General features: G+C 33.0%; 1 protein-coding gene across 1 annotated transcript in view; it reads right to left on the reverse strand.

Annotated features, from left to right (window-relative positions):
* LOC139515858 (FAS-associated factor 1-like) overlaps positions 1-11,504 on the reverse strand; it is a 42,196-nt gene extending 30,692 nt beyond the window's left edge. The window contains exons 1-9 of the mRNA XM_071305595.1: positions 11,297-11,504; positions 9,409-9,477; positions 8,585-8,912; positions 8,125-8,216; positions 7,348-7,457; positions 6,442-6,550; positions 5,772-5,858; positions 4,909-5,007; positions 463-583 (exon numbers count right to left, since the gene is read on the reverse strand). Of these exons, the coding sequence (XP_071161696.1) occupies positions 463-583; positions 4,909-5,007; positions 5,772-5,858; positions 6,442-6,550; positions 7,348-7,457; positions 8,125-8,216; positions 8,585-8,912; positions 9,409-9,477; positions 11,297-11,338 (1,057 nt within the window). The 5' untranslated portion in view covers positions 11,339-11,504. The remainder of the gene's footprint in view (positions 1-462; positions 584-4,908; positions 5,008-5,771; positions 5,859-6,441; positions 6,551-7,347; positions 7,458-8,124; positions 8,217-8,584; positions 8,913-9,408; positions 9,478-11,296) is intronic.
* Between the last annotated feature and the right edge of the window lie 5,406 nt (positions 11,505-16,910).

Consider the following 16,910-nt stretch of genomic DNA (forward strand, 5'->3'; position numbering starts at 1 on the left):
CCTCCCACCCGCCCCATTTTTTTCAAAAATTTGGATGAAAATCTACTTATTAATTTTAGTTGGCCTTATGGTACCTAAATAATAGATGCTTTGTCGATTCTTAAAAGTAATCAATTTGTCCCCATTGTGAGGTAATCCGATCCAAATAGTAAACAATTTTTAAAACATTTTTGAGGTGCCATTACCATAATCTCTGACAGAAACTGCAGTCCAAACAACAAGTTATAAATTTCTATTTTATTAGCCAAATCAGATCTCAATAATTAAATAAAATGATTAGCATCTTTCTATATATGTTTAATTTAGATTTGTTGATGTAATTGGGTTACTGTCTCATTGCACTTTACTCCATACAGTTGGTGTTACTTGGTTGCTGCCTTATTACAATTTATTCCATACTTCCTATTTTGTACGTACATAAGTTTTAAGCTGACAGTTCAGGACCTAATCAAATTGACTTACTTAATGCTGTCATTTTGCGTGTCATTGAGCCTTCTGATTCAAACATATCATCATCAGGTTCTGTATGAAATGAACAACTTTGATAATCTTCCTCATCATCACTTATATCTGCTATAACATCCTGAAACATAAATATAAGAAGGTTAAACCTGTGCATTCTTTTGTCTTCTTTTGAGCAATTAAAATAGATAGCCCAGCTATAAGTATTCACAGTGTTCCAGCTAGGATTTCAAAAGAGCAGGGTGCCAATCCTAAACCAGGTGCTCCGCTTGGCACAGCTTTATATGACTGCAGAGGTCGAACCCTGAACAGTTGGGGCAAGTATGGACAAAACATTCAAGCTTTATACAGCTCTGAATTTGGATTGTGATCAAATATTTGACATAATATGGGTTTATTACACAAAACAAATGTTGTGCAATTAAAGATTTCTTCTTCAAACTTTCAAAAATTTTAAATTTGAAAAATTTGGGGGGAAAAAATTGAAAACTATCACACCCCCATTTTTTTGGCAATTAGTCCAAAACCTGACATTTCTTTATACTTATTTACAAGCAGTGTAAGGGCAGGGTTGGCAAAGTATTACCCGCCCGGGTTTTACTGGGCGGGAAAACCCGGGGGGCTGGGCAATACTCCCTGAAACGGGGAATACTGGGCATTACTGGGCAATATGATTTTTTAAGCTTATTTCAACACAAAATAGTAAAGTCTTGGTGTAGTTTTATAGTATTATAGCTAAATATATACATTTTATACAGATAACCATTGAGAGTCATTTCTAGAAGATTAAAAATTCAATTTCATTCTCTTCTCCACATAAATTCTATGTAGGCAACATACAATATTTGCACAATTTAGGATTCCTCGTTAATTTCCAAGCATTGTTTCAATAATCTTAACACTTTATTGCAGTGTTTAAGTGAATTGTAAATTAAATTGCTATATATGCAATCATGATTGCTAAATAAACACCCTACAGGGTCTTGTCTTTAACTCTTATAGAAATGAAAAGACTGATTATTGTTATATAAACATATCTGTGTTCTAATCTGAATAATTACTTATTAATTAGTTTTGTACATTTGTACATATATAAATTATTTCAAAGTAATTTTTCTTACATGTACATGTAATCCTTAAATTCTTTATACTAGTTATATATTTGAAATTTTTTTTTTATCAGAGTTGTTAGAATAATTCTTTCTCAGATGAATACACTTGTACTTTTGTACATGTATGTATCATAAGACTCTCAAACAAGTAAACTTATTTATAAATAAAAATAGGTTTATATATATCTTAAATGTATTGCATTTGTGTTTGATTACTGAATCCTCTTTGAAATTCAGGCCAGAATCTTATATTACCCAGTATTGCCCAGTATTACCTAGTAAAACCCAGTAAAACCCGGGTTTTCACAGTATTTCCCACTGGGCTGGGCAATACTCATAAAACCCGGGTTTTTGCCAACCCTGTGTAAGGGAGGTAAATACGAACATACCCAACATTGTATGTTAAATGTTTTTGAATTACCTCCCTTACACTGCTTTTAAATTTGTCTTAATTGTCCAGAAAAACCTAGTTTCCCCCTTTTTTGCCCCTAATTCCAAACATTTTTTAGCCATAACCCCCCAAAGTCAGTACTAACTATCCCTTCATTGTATGGAAACTTGAGGGATAATTTCAGAGAGATTCATACACTTAAACACCAGTTATTGTTTGAAAACTATAAAAATGTTTATTTTGGGCCCCCTTTTCCTAAACTATTGGGACCATAACCCCCAAAATCAATACTAACTATCCCTTCATGGTATGGAAACCTGTGGTATAATTTCAGAGAGATTCATACACTAAAACCAAAGTTATTGTTTGAAAACTACAAAAATGTTTATTTTTGGCCCCTTTTTGGCCCCTTATTCCAAAACTATTGGGACCATAACCCCCCGAAATCAATCCCTATCTTCCTTTAGTAGAATTGAACCTTCTGGTAAAATTTTATTAAGATCCATTTGCTAAAACTAAAGTTATTGTCCGGAAACTAAATGTGTCTTCAAACGACGCAGACAACGACATGATAGCATTATACGAGGCAAAACAAATTTTGCGGTTGTATAAAAAGGGCATTTAACATGTGAAAAATATGAAAAGGGCATGTTTTAATAAAGATATTAATCAAACATAGTGTTTATTCATTGATCACTGGTTATATATATATACAAGAACAACATCATAAGCCCATATAAAAATCTATCTCTCTACTTTTTTGGCTGAAAAACTTGTCAAATACCTTGTCACACAAGTTTTCAAAGCATGTATTGCTTGACACAGTTAAGCTTTTATACGCAGTATGTTTTGAAAGGTGTCCTGGTTCATTCTGTTTCTATGGTCACACTTTACAAGTTTTACCTAGGAAAGACCCTTCTACCTCTGGTGTGCTTAAAGGCAATACAGCACAAAACAGCTGTGCTCATTAAATGCATAATGTTAGGAATTAATGAACAGTGAAAATTTGTATTAAAAATAAAGAATACAGAAAAAATGACCTAGGCACTCTACCAACCCTGCTACTAAGACCCTCTTTAACTTTTCCCATAACTCAAAAGACCTAAACATATAAATTCTAAAGCCAAAAGTATGTAGTCTAGACACTGTGTCATTTTGGTCTCTTGTGGACAGTTGTCTCATTGGCAATCATACCACATCTTCTTTTTTTATATATTTAAGAATATCTTCAGTAGGTAACTCAATGCTAGGAAAAAATAAGATTGAGTTATTTTTCTTTAATTGGCCGTGCTCCTTCTTTGGAGGATTATAAACAGTAAGTAGAAGATGGTAAATACAATCAACAATGGCGGTCGATTTTGTTATTTTCGTATAAAAAATGAGGGCAGTCAAAGACAAATAAATCTAAATTTGCAATTTATTTTACGGAAAACAAGTAAAACAATGTTTTTATCAAGTTGATTATGCCTAATTAATTAATTGACTTTCCTGTCAATTACCTTTTTACCATGTAACTATGGTAAACATTGCAAATTATAACATTTCTTTTTAAAGACAAATGCTGACTGACTAATTCTATTTGAATGAATAATGTTGATGATCATTTATGACCCATCCGATAAACAGATTGGCTGTAACAACAGATTATGACACCTGTTGATTAGTTTAGGGTTGTAATCAAAGTCATAAACTTGTCGATAGGTAAAATTTCGTAATTGGCATATCATATCAAAATGAACAAAATAATATGAAATCAATCTTCAAAAAGGCAGAGCGCCCTGGAAACTGTTAAAAGGGCACAGGGCGGCACTCGGGAAAGGGCGGGCGAACCGCCCTGTGAAAAAGCCAGGTGACTTATGTAACATAGACATATACAAAATTGATGATATTCTAATCAGATATGTTATATGCTGTTTATGAAACATTATTTTGTACAGGGGAAAATGGAATTTATTTTATATCATTTTAGTTTTGTCAATAAAATAGGCTTTTCTCTACTGTTAAAACTTTACCATAATGAAATCATCTATAATGCATTGATTAATGTTTGCTTTATACTACTTCAAGGCAGAAGGGCTATTGGGCCAAAAATCATCTATAAAGTACAGCAACAGATATTTAGTATTTTGTAGGACTTCTTAAAGACCTGTAGTTTTTAAAAGTACTGTGGACTTACTTTCAGTGACTGCTAGTCATTCCTATACATAGTATAACTTGTTATTCAATTTAGTTTTTGTATCTATTTCCATGTAATCTTAAGTGACATTTTATGTAAGAGGAAGGAAATGAAAAATTCAGGAGATTTTTCCATATGTAAAGTGACACAACTCTAGCAACTTAAAAGTGACACTTCCCAAATTCAATCTTGATCTGTGTTTTGTGGTAAAAAGCATTGTGTATAAGTTTTATAACATCTGGTAAAGGCAAAACTAAGTAAAGGAAAAAACATAAACTAATTTTGGGGAAGACACTACGAGGAGATCAGCGAGGGGACAGGCGTAACACTTGACGCCCCTTGGCCTTGGGGCCCAGCAGCGGGGGCATACAAATTTTTCAAGTATAACAAATTATATAATATTAAAAGATTTTTGAAGAGATAACTAGTTTATAAGATAATGTCTGCAGGAAGACACTTCCAAATTGAACTTACATTATTGAAAAATACAAGCCAAATAATGGAAATAGGTTACATATAATGCCAACTACTGCCTTACCCTTTGCATATAATTTTATATATTACTATGGGTTTTTTTTAGTTTTTTTTTACACATATCCCAATTTGCAGATCTATCTTAAATTGTAGAAAGCATGATTACATATCAACTCATCCAATACTTTTAGCATATAAACAAATGTTTTTTGTTCAGCTAGATTGTTATGATTTCTGTGTCATTTGTCTCACTACTTGCACCTTAAATCAACATTATAACTCTTCTTAGTTACCTCAACCGTCTTTTTGGCTTGTGGTCTGTGTGTTATATTTGATTTAGTGAGGGTTAATTTGTGTTCTGGTATAGATAATCCAGCACATCCTATAGTCATCTGAAAAAGAATACAAGCATAACCTCTATTTGTATGACAATAATATATATATATCATCTGCTTGTGTATAGAGTTGTGATTATTTCCAATCAAAATACTTCCCAAAACCATTTTCAAAAGATTTTTTTTAATTGATACGGCTAAAAACATGGATTATATATGTTTGGTGTGATGTAAATGAAAGCAAGCCCCCCCCCCTTACTGCAGGAGCTAGAGCACAAGCATCAACTGTTCAATAGTTGAATTGGAAAAAAATGCTTATCCTCAACAAAAAACCCTTTATAAGGTTATTATTAAATATATGTAACTGGCTTGGACTAAGATATCAAATTTAGGGGACATTCTACCTGTTGAAGTGTTGTGTTGGCCTTTTTAAACTTTGAGATATTTGAAAAGTCAAACAGAATGTCCTAATCAAGTTGTGGTTTAATGTCGCATATAACTCAATTGTCAACCCAGCAAAATATGTTTTTTGAAGCGTTACAAGTTCATCACAGGAAATCACAGCAAATCAAATTATGCAACACTGTTTTTTTTTACTTTTTATATCACAGAGTCTAGGTCAAGTATTCAAAATATTGAAAATTGTATTAACTATTTCATATACATTGGAATTCATGCAAATGGATGTATCAGCTATTTTAGCAACTAAGTTATTCATGATCTTGAAGCATGTATGTAAGATATCATTTAATAAACTAAAATTTATCCTTACATTTAAGAAATAATAGATAAAAATATTTTTGTTAATATAATAATCTTACAGTATCATCATCAGCAACAGGAGGCCAACCAGACCATATCTGATGTCTGGCTGGTACATTGGTTATAGCATACACATCTCCTTTAATCTGCAAATAAATTGAAGCAATTGGAAAACATCAATAAATAATATCATCAAAATAAATATAAAGATTCAGTATTATTTCATTACCAAGAAAAGAACAAGTGAAAAGTAAAAGAAAGTATCCTGGAAAGAAACATTCAAGTATAAATATATGTAGCTACTGATCTGAAGAGTTGACGACAATACAGAGAGTAAATCTTCACCAAATATCAGAACAATGCAAAGATAACCTGATTTCTATTTCTGAAAAAAAAATGGGTAAAAACCTCTGATAGATATGTTTACAACTGTTTAAGGTTTCAAGAATACGTGTCTTGTAACTCTAGTCTTTGAGTTGGAGTTGCCCTTACAAAGGAACATGAAATGACAGAAGGACAGGGTGATTTGTACATACTCCCCAAAAACTTTGTATTATGCAAAACAAAACATATAAACAGTTCAAAGATGAGCTTTTAAATTCTAGAGAGCAATTTTACTTCAGGTTTATGTCTGAAGATATATTGGATCTTACTATTTATCTATATATTCCTGATATTATTTTTGTTGATACTAAAAGTCTCAAGCACATGATGCGAGAATTTGCTCACCTCTCCAACAGTTTTGATTCCTGGGACATTTAAATTAAATTCTTTGGAAGTGCCATTATCTGTAAAGTTTATTACAAGTTTGTATGTTCTATTCAAGGATTCTGTAAAGCTGAAATAGTAAAAACAAGATATAAGTTATATTTTAAATTTACTCATTGAAAATAAAGACGGTCAACAATTAGCATCAGTTTTCAATTGTCATATATTGTGAACCATTTTTTTCGGTGTATTTACAAGTAAAATTAAAATCGAAACCTTTATTCATTATATGTACGAAGTCTTGTGTCATTTTGACCGAACTTCATATTACCATTTTATGATGTTCACATTTTTACCACAGGTGTCATATCTAAGATTACAAAGAATTAAAATTCTAATGTCACAGTAAGATATTTTCTTGTGAACATTATCTGACAATGATAATGTTAAATGTTTTATGGCTATAAACATACACTGAGCATCAATATCTTTTCAGCAGTTCAAGTGATCTTAGTATGAACTTGTAGGGATCTACAAGATTGTATGTAGGATTCATATCAAAACAGTATCAAGGAAGATACAAGCTATGCATTAACAGTTATTATGAAGTGTCAAAGATGAGCTGTAAATGTTTATCTGGTCTCTTCTGTAACACTTGAACTTGGACAAAGATTAAAAATAATTCTTTTATTAGCATACTTTACAATAAACCAGTCCTCAAATCAATGACCTTTGCTTTATGATGTATCATTAGATTGATGGTAGATGCATATGAGCTTTCAGAAAATAAGCAATAACTAATAGTAATAATAATATGTTCATATGTTTACTCTTGTCTAATCATGCTAATGAAACATTGAGATCTATAATAAGTAGGATAAATAATCTGTTGATTTGAGTTCTAGCAAATAATATAGTCTATTATACCTTCCATCAAATTCTTCACTGTTTGTAGTCACAATCTTTTTGTTGTCTAAATGTGGTGTTAGTAAAAACAGAGTATTTTCCTGTGGCAAATGCAAATCTCGTAGAATTTTCTAAAGAAAAAAAAGTTACATCAATTAAAAATCCATTAACCTAAGAGCAGCTCAGCATTGAATAAATATCAATTGTGTTTTTATATGTCATTATCTGAAACTAAAAGATTCAAGAAACATATCAGCCTTTTATACTTTTCTGTTTAAAAAATATCCTGACTCCGTACGTTTATAAACTTCTCAAAATTTAAGTTCTTTGAAACAGATGTAAGTATGGTTACTTTTATACAATATACATGATATACAAAGGGTGATGCAAAAAGAATACAACTTGTCTAGTTTGATGAAAAATTTCAAGCCAAAAGGGCAAGCGCCTTTATAGCTTGTAAACGCAATATATATAAAATATTAAGTGTTTTCAACTTGCAGGTAATATATATATTTTTTAATCACTCCCATAGTACTACCAAGCATGACCTGCCTGCAAACCAACTATAAAATTATACTCTATCATTTACAAGAAGAAAATTTTGCAAAAATTGCATGTCAAAATGGTAAAGTAAAATTTTCTTGGCACAAAGCAACTGGTAACATTGCTTAATATCTAACAAGCATTACTCCACAACAAATATAAATCATCCTTATTTCAACTGTAGGTAAAGAAAGTAGAACTACATCAATTTCAAAATATTTCACTTATTTAAGCAGCCAAACATTTTTCTCTTACTGAATCATCAGGTTTAGTTCTCTTCCAGCCTTTTAATTCCTGATGTTCAGGAGGAACACCCAACCTTGAATGTACGACTTCCTTTATTTTACCTGAAATATGATAACACAATATATTTAATAAAAATACATTTATCAGTCAATATTTGTTTTTAGATTTTCACATATATATATAATTACCAGTAATAAGTACAGCAGGTAAACTCATACCCTTTTTCAAAACAAAAAAAGACATGCATTACATTTCTATGACTGATACTTTGTTTTAACATTTTATATATTTTCTACCATATCATCACTGTGTGTAATTCTCAATCAAGATTTGTACAAATATATGACATTTCACTTAACTTGAATCTTAAAACTGACCAATTGCTTGTTGCCTAATGCCAGTGGCAAAACAAATCATAACCTGGAAAATACTTACCAAACATTTGGTACTTAATAAACTTTTGACTTACCCACAGTTTCTGAGTCATTTAAAGACACATCAATGTTCTTTTCTCTGTATTCTATAATGAAATGTAGCATTCTTGTTTTCTGGCCTGCACGTCTGGTACCAAAACTAGTTGAAGGCCCAATATCAAAATTTGAAGGTCCAGATGCTGACCCTGGGTCAAAGGTTGCAAAAGAATCAGCCACATTATTGTCAATAGGTTCAGGCTCAGGAAATACACCTGGATGGAAACTATTTGATATGTCCATAGGAGCTGGATCTCCTGGTTCTATATCATGGAAAGCTGGTGAATGTTGCCCTTCTGTTCCAGGCATCACATTTCCCAAGGCTCTCTACATAATGATAAAATATCTTTATAAAATATGTTACATCTTCTAAAAGCAATTACTGTAAACAAACTAATTTGCATTACTTTTTCATAAAGGTAAAAATAAAACACTAATATAAATAGTTGCAAAATTGTCGTACTTCAGTCTTGGCTTTTTTCTAATGTGAATACACCAACAACAAGAAAATCATGAAAATAAATTGCTGTGAAAAATATTCATGAAAATAAGTGGATGAACCATTGTCAATCAAAAACAACAACTTATGTTTGATTTTTGTGAGACAAAGAGTTGAAACGTAGAAATAAGATTTTTTGTTTGCATCAAACCAAACAGTTCACAAAAGGCTAATCATTGAACTAAAATTAGGTTTTACATCACATGTTAACTATATTTTAATATCTATATCCTGCTTACTAATGCTAGGCATTATGTTACATATATTTTAAGTTGATGTTAATTATAAGACATCATATGCATAAATCTATAAGTGTAACATTACCATTAAATTCCATTCATTCTGATCTAAAATAGCTATACAAGTTTCCACATCTTCTAAATTTGAACAAGCCTGAAAAAAAAGGATAATATATTCTAACAGTTTAGTAATAGTAAATTTGCAGAAATCCTTATTCATATTTAAAGTGTACAAATGGGCTGGTTGTACCCTTAGGGCTAATTATAGATATCCATCATTTCCAAAATGTACATGTACTAGTGCTTTCATTTTATATCAATTTTAATATTCTTAAGTATATTTTGAAAACCATTAAGATTGATTAATATTTAAGCTTATAAGTTTTCAGCTTTGCTGATTTATGTTTTCGTTTTGCTTTTATTGCTTTTCAAGGAAAGTGTATGCAATGATCATCTTATGTTTTTGTCTATTGGTATAAATTTGTTATGTTAGTACTTTTTGTTGTGTCAGTTTTTAAAGTCCATAGAGCTTTTGTCTTTCTGTATTTGTATACTTTTACAGACTTTTAATAATTTTAAGGCAATGGCTATGGTAACCATGGTAACATTGAAATGTAACAATATCAAATCATTGTTACATTGGAGGCAAATTGCCAGAATGCAAGGCTGCTCAAGTAACCAACTAAAAACAGCAGAGGGTCTGGGGCTGCTTAATGCCCTCAGAAGCTCTGGAATAAATGAAGCCAAAACCTGCTTTCTAGACCCCTCCTGGCAGATAATTTCACTTTCCATAAACCATTTTTAACATAAAACTAAGTCAGGAATCTGATGTTCAGTAGTTCTCTTTGTTGATGTGGTTCATCAGCATTTCTTGTTTCTTGTACACTAGTCATTTTTGGGGCCCTTTGTAGCTTGCTGTTCCGTGTGAGCCAAGGCTCCATGTTGAAGAAAGTACTTTAACATATAATGGTTTACTTTTACATGTTTTACAAATTGTGACTTTGATGGAGTGTTGTCTCATTGGCACTCATACCATATCTTCTTACATGTACATCTATGAATACTATTCAGCATTGTTACATTTGTAATTAATCAGTTCCTCACTCAACCCTGCATTTGGGCGATTAGTCTCTAATGAAACTTGTTTATTATTTTTACATTTTAATATAACCATAGCCAGTGCCAAATTGTATTTGATGTAGACGTTAACATTTTCTATCACCTGTAGACAGTTCCCTAAGACATGTACGATCAAAAAGAGAAAAGGAACAATTTATTATTAAGATGATTTGTACCTTTTGAGATTCTGTCAAACTGAAAGGAGACAGCATCTAGTTTGAATGCTCTCAGAATCCCTTATCAAGAAATTTTGAGGTTAGCCAAAACAAAAATCTGACAGAATCCCAAATTCCTGAAGGAATATAAAGGGGTTTCATTGTGGGGGGTAGGGGGCTGATCCCGTTTCTCGTTGCCATAATAGCACTTGTAAATTCCTGTGTCCCGCTGAACTTCAGTCTTCATTTCCTGTTATCACGCTTAATAACTCGGCTTTCAAGTGTCACGCTTAAGAATCAGCAAATCCCATGTCCCACTTAGACCCCAATGAGACCCACTATATACTTTCTCCTTTATACTTATACGGTGTTATAGATTGAATCTGTCTCACTAGACCCAAGTCTTAAGAATGAGGATTTATGTCCATTCTTATAAGACCAACGTCTACAACTCAAGTTTTCGGTGTGTTGTTTCATTAATTAACCTAGAAAAATTATACAAGATTATTCCTTTTGCGCAATCATGACTTGCTTTTTCATTTCACTGGAAAATTTTCAAACGTAAATGTGCTTCTGCCAAGACCAATCAATTTAATACTGATCATAATTTAGTTTGAGGACTAATTAAGGCTGATTGTTTTTCTAGGGATTTGTTGACTGGAAACACATGTATATTCGGATAACAAGTTATTCAGTAACCTGAAAATCAGCCAAGATCCGTTCTCTCTCGCCATCTGCCATTGTTGACTATTTTTCGGGTTTTACGCGCATGCCTTTATTTACTTCCGTTTTCACTTTCAAAACAATGTTTGGTAAAATAGTATATATCGGGAATTTTTAAAGCAGTCAAAGGTTAAAATGTTTCCTTTCCCAACGATATGATATATTCTTAAAGATAATTTTCTTTTAATGAGAAAATTTTATGATATGTGTCACGTGACAGTCACATGTCAAAAGTTTGTGTAGGCATGATTTTAAATTTTCCGATTGTATATTTTCTATATTTAAACATATTTTTGAAAAAAAAGTTTACATGAATTATAAAATAAAAATGCAGAAAATGACTTTTACAATATCTCAAATAAGAGATCATAAGATGTCAATTAACAATTTTGGTCGGGTCATGTTAAATTTTGATCAAGGATTAGTGTATAGTAATACTTCTACTTCTACTTCTATGTGGTTAATCTGCAGTCGGTAATTCCATAACGCAGATATACTGTGCGCGTGTGTCAACCAGTACACTCCAAATTAAAAATAACAAAAACTTTTGTGTATTTACAGGACTGAACAAAACAAATAAAACTAGTATCTCAATTGTTTGTAAAACAATTGAAAGGTCTTTCCTGTAAAAGTGATGTTTTCGTAATATACTTTGTACGACCTTTCGTTTGATACACGACAAGCATACCTTCTGAAACTTTTCGCTTTTAACACTTAATGCACTCATCCGCTTACATTTTTGAGATCGGAAGTATGATATATGTAACATAGAGTAGATGAGCTTTCATTTGATATGCGACAACGCCATGCTCTAGAAAGTTTGATTTTTGCACTTAATAACCCTATCCAACTAATTTTTGGAGGTCGGGAATTTGATGTTTCAAATGTACACACCATGACTTTTCATTTGATATACAACAACCCTATCTTAAAAGAAAAAATATTTTTTGCACTCTATGACCCCATCCAACCCATTTTTGGGAGACGTCAATTTGAAATTTGAAATGTACGCTTTAGTTTATGTTCTTTCATTTGATATGCGACAACCTTACCATCTGAGAAATTTGAATGTTTGCACTAAATGACCCCACCCTGCCCACTGGGATGAAAAGGGGGTTTAAATTTTTCATGTTTGAGTAGAGCTCACTAAGACCTTCAATTTGATATATCAGATGACCCCATTTGACAAAGTGCCAAAAATGATGCAATATCAACTATATAAATTAATAGAAGTTATGAAACTTACAAAGTCAATGCAAAACATGAAAATTTCAAATTGATTTTTTTGGTGTTTTTTTCCATGGAATGTTTTTAGTATTTGGTCAAACATATAACTATGTTAACCTCTTCAATTTCTTAAACATTTTAAGTGGTAAGCTGTTGTTGATTCAGAAATACATACCTCCGCTCGTAAAATTTCAAACTGCATTATCTCTAAAACGACAATAGATATCTCAAATCTGTTAAATGATAAATGATTTACAGTTGAAGGACAACATTATAGAAAAAAAATTGGGATAATTTCAAAGTTCATCAATGTCACAATGAATCATCCAATATATGATGCAATACCAAACTTAAGAACCGGAAGTCGTAGAGACATGGGACTACCACCATTCAACTCAGGACCACTTGACCTTTCAAATATCACAAGGTCAAGGTCAAAGTATACTGTGAAGGTCAAGGTGAAATTTCATCATGACCTTTTATTGACCTCAAATTGAAGGTCTTGACTTACTGATCATCTTTGCCGTTTATAGTACGTTGATATCTGTGACCTTTAAAGAGATATACACAAAATACTATACTTTTAAGAATCATCCCGTTGTAACTTTTGAACAGACGGTCGGACATTTTTGGGTTTATTGTATAAAATATAGAGCTTGTCGAGAGGAACATTTTATATACAGTATGTATGCAGCAAACTCTTATCATTTTCTTAATATGTAAGCTTGAAATTGCAGCGTGAATTTTTGTTGCACTCAGTGACCTTTGACCTTGTGTGCAAGTTGAAGGCCACATGAATTACAGATTATTGGTCAAGGTCCCAAGTGTCTACGACTTCCGGTTCTCGTAGTAGAATTTTTCAAAAAATGTGTATAATTTTTAAAGAGAAATAACTCCTTATAAGGGTTGGTAACACAATAATTGTTTATGTTTATTAACATTGCCATCTGTTCCTGTACATGTTGCCGTTTTCAATGTGATTCTATCTCTAATACTTTGTAAGAAAAATGCAATTAAAAGAAATTGCTTCAAGGGGATATAACTCTCAAAGGGGATGATGAAATCCTATGCAGTCTCATATGGTAATACATCATGATGATATCTACCTATTGTCCATATAAGGTCATGATATCTTTTAAAACATTTAGGGGGGGGGGCATGTTGAAAAAAATCAATAAAAGGGAGATAACTTCTAAAGGGGATAATGAAATCCTACAAAAGTTCATCTGGAAAAAGTTCATGATAAAGGCTATTGATGGTTCAAATTTGGTATTGATAACTCCAATAGAAGCGGTAGGAGCTAAGCTGCTATCAATATCTATGTAGCAGCTAGTCTAGCTACGTGTTCAATAGTTATAAATCTACGTAAACCTTTCATATAGCCGCTACGATATTGAATGTAGCCCAGGGTTGCATCCAAGATCGTAGCAGCGAGTAGCAGCTTCATAGGGCTACGCAGTTTTTTTTTGTCTACTGAACGAGTAGCTAGCCTAGCTGCAATCGATATCTATGTAGCAGCTAGGCTAGCTTCACGTTCATTAGTCATAAATCTACGTCGGCCCATGTAGCCGCTACGATATTGAACGCAACCCCAGTATAAAATCATGAACGAAGTGGACAATATCGGCGATATCGTCACTACAACGTGCACTGAACATACCTCAAAATTTCAGTGCAGATAAAACAATCTGATGAATACTTTTATCCTTGTCAGATTTGCTCAAAATGCATTTCAGAGATAAATGCAAAAAAATATGGTGGCCAGATGCGGCCATTTCGCCTTTTCGTGTTTTCGTGTTTTCTTCCTTCACTTTTCAAACGCGAAATCGGGAAATCGGGAAATCGAGAAATCGAGAAATCGAAATCGAGAAATTGAGAAATCGGGAAATAGGGAAATCGAGAAATAGGGAAATCGAGAAATAGGGAAATCGGGAAATCGAGAAATCGAGAAAGCAAAAACGCGAAAACATGAAAGCGAAAACGCGAAATGAAAAATGCATTTTACCCCTATGTTCTTTTCTTAGCCGCGTCGGCCATCTTGGTTAGCCAACAGGGTCATCGGACACATTTGCAAACTAGATAACCCAATGATGGTTGTGGCCAAGATAGGTTAGATTTTTCTCGTTAGTTTCAGAGGAGATTATTTTTGTAAAAGATTACAAAAATTTACGAAAATTGTTAAAAATTTACTTTATAGGCCAAAATTAAGCTCCTTGTTTTAAAAAGGTTCAATTTACAATTTTATTGATCATACTTTGCTGAACATTATAATATTGCTGTCTACATTTTTATCTCTATCTATAATAATATTCAAGATGATAACCGAAACCTGCAAAATTTCTTTAAAATTACCAATTCAGGGGCAGCAACCCAACAACGGGTTGTTTTATTTGTCTGAAAATATCAGTGACGATTAATCTCAACCTGATGAACATTTTTACCTCGTGTCAGCTTTGCCAAGAGTGATCATTTAATGTTTTAATGTTTTCCCTCTTAATGCTTATTCCTGGTTGTGTTCATTCAAGCCCCAATGACACTGGGAATACCGAGGTGACTTATTCCTGGTTGTGTTCATTCAAGTCCCAATGACACTGGGAATACCGAGGTGACTTATTCCTGGTTGTGTTCATTCAAGCCCCAATGACACTGGGAATACTGAGGTGACTTATTCCTGGTTGTGTTCATTCAACATGCCGAGAAATCCTCGCTAAAATTCCGGTCGACCCCCTACGGCAGTCATTAGTAGCTAAAGATTTGATTTCATTCAAGAAATTAATGTAAGATTCATGTACGTGTCGCTTAGAACACGGCCATATACCAAATGGTCAAAATTAATCATCCATGTAATTTGCTCTATGGGGTGTTTGCAGAATTTCAACGGAAGCAATTTCTTGGCATGGGAGAAAGGAAGAAAGACCATTCACAATTTGTCTTATATTTGTTTTTCTCTTTTTTAATTAAATTAAAAAAAACAACCTTTCAAATGTAAAGTTCATAAGATAAAAAATATTCCCTGTGGAACACCGCCCCCTTTTTTTGTGCTCTCTATGTTTAACGATCTTTAACCCTCGAATTAAGCTTTCCAATCTAATTAAAATTAAAACCTTGCTTTCTAACCAATCTATTTATGTACCGGACCGACAACTTTCTTTAATTAATACAAAAATCTACAGTGCCGTTATACACATGCATGTTGTTTGCTTGGAGTCCCTTCTCGAAAAGAAAGAAATAGCCTAACTCCAAGATACTGTATTCCTGCATCACGTGATTTTTACCATGTGGAGCTTAGATTTGAATAAATACCGAATATGGAAAGTGAAACTACAATTCAAAACATAAAATCCGAAGGCACAAATAAGAAAAAAGAAAGGGTTTTTTTTTTGGCAAAGGGTGCCGGGGTAATTCTCTCGGTGTTCAAAATATACATGAAATATTTGCCACTGCCCCTTTTCTGTTCTATGAATTTTGACCCTGAGTTTTCTATCTGTTAAATGCCAAGAAATCCACGCTAAAAATTCCGGTCGACCCCCTACGGCAGTCCTTAGTAGCTAAAGATTTGATTTCATTCAAGAAATTAATGGATGACCTTCATGTACGTGTCGCTTAGAACACGGCCATATACCAAATGGTCAAAATTAATCATCCATGTAATTTGCTCTATGGGGTGTTTGCAGAATTTCAACGGAAGCAATTTCTTGGCATGGCCCAAATGACACTGGGAATACTGACGTGACTTAGTCCTGGTTGTGTTCATTCAAGCCCCAATGACACTGGGAATACTGAGGTGACTTATTCCTGGTTGTGTTCATTCAAGCCCCAATGACACTGGGAATACTGAGGTGGCTTATTCCTGGTTGTGTTCATTCAGGCCCCAATGACACTGGGAATACTGAGGTGACTTATTCCTGGTTGTGTTCATTCAAGCCCCAATGACACTGGGAATACTGAAGTGACTTATTCCTGGTTGTGTTCATTCAAGCCCCAATGACACTGGGAATACTGAGGTGACTTATTCCTGGTTGTGTTCATTCAAGCCCCAATGACACTGGGAATACTGAGGTGACTTTTTAAGATAATGTATTCCTGTTGAAAATTACGGATACATGAAATCGACTCTTATCATCGTATTTTTACTTGCTTGAGCAGATACTGGAGACACACCAACGAATAGAGAAATGCAAACAACATTGTTCATATTTAAAGGCGACAGATCTATGCCTGAAACTAACGACCAGTGTCCCTAACTGCAGCTATACCTCATCACAGTGTCCCATATAATGGACAACCTAGATGAACGGAATATTTGACATGACAATGGTTTTTAGAGAGATCCTGTGAAATTTAGTTTCTCGTAACAACACAA

This window comes from Mytilus edulis, chromosome 1 (assembly GCF_963676685.1).
Source record: "Mytilus edulis chromosome 1, xbMytEdul2.2, whole genome shotgun sequence".
Classification (NCBI taxonomy): Eukaryota; Metazoa; Mollusca; class Bivalvia; order Mytilida; family Mytilidae; genus Mytilus; species Mytilus edulis.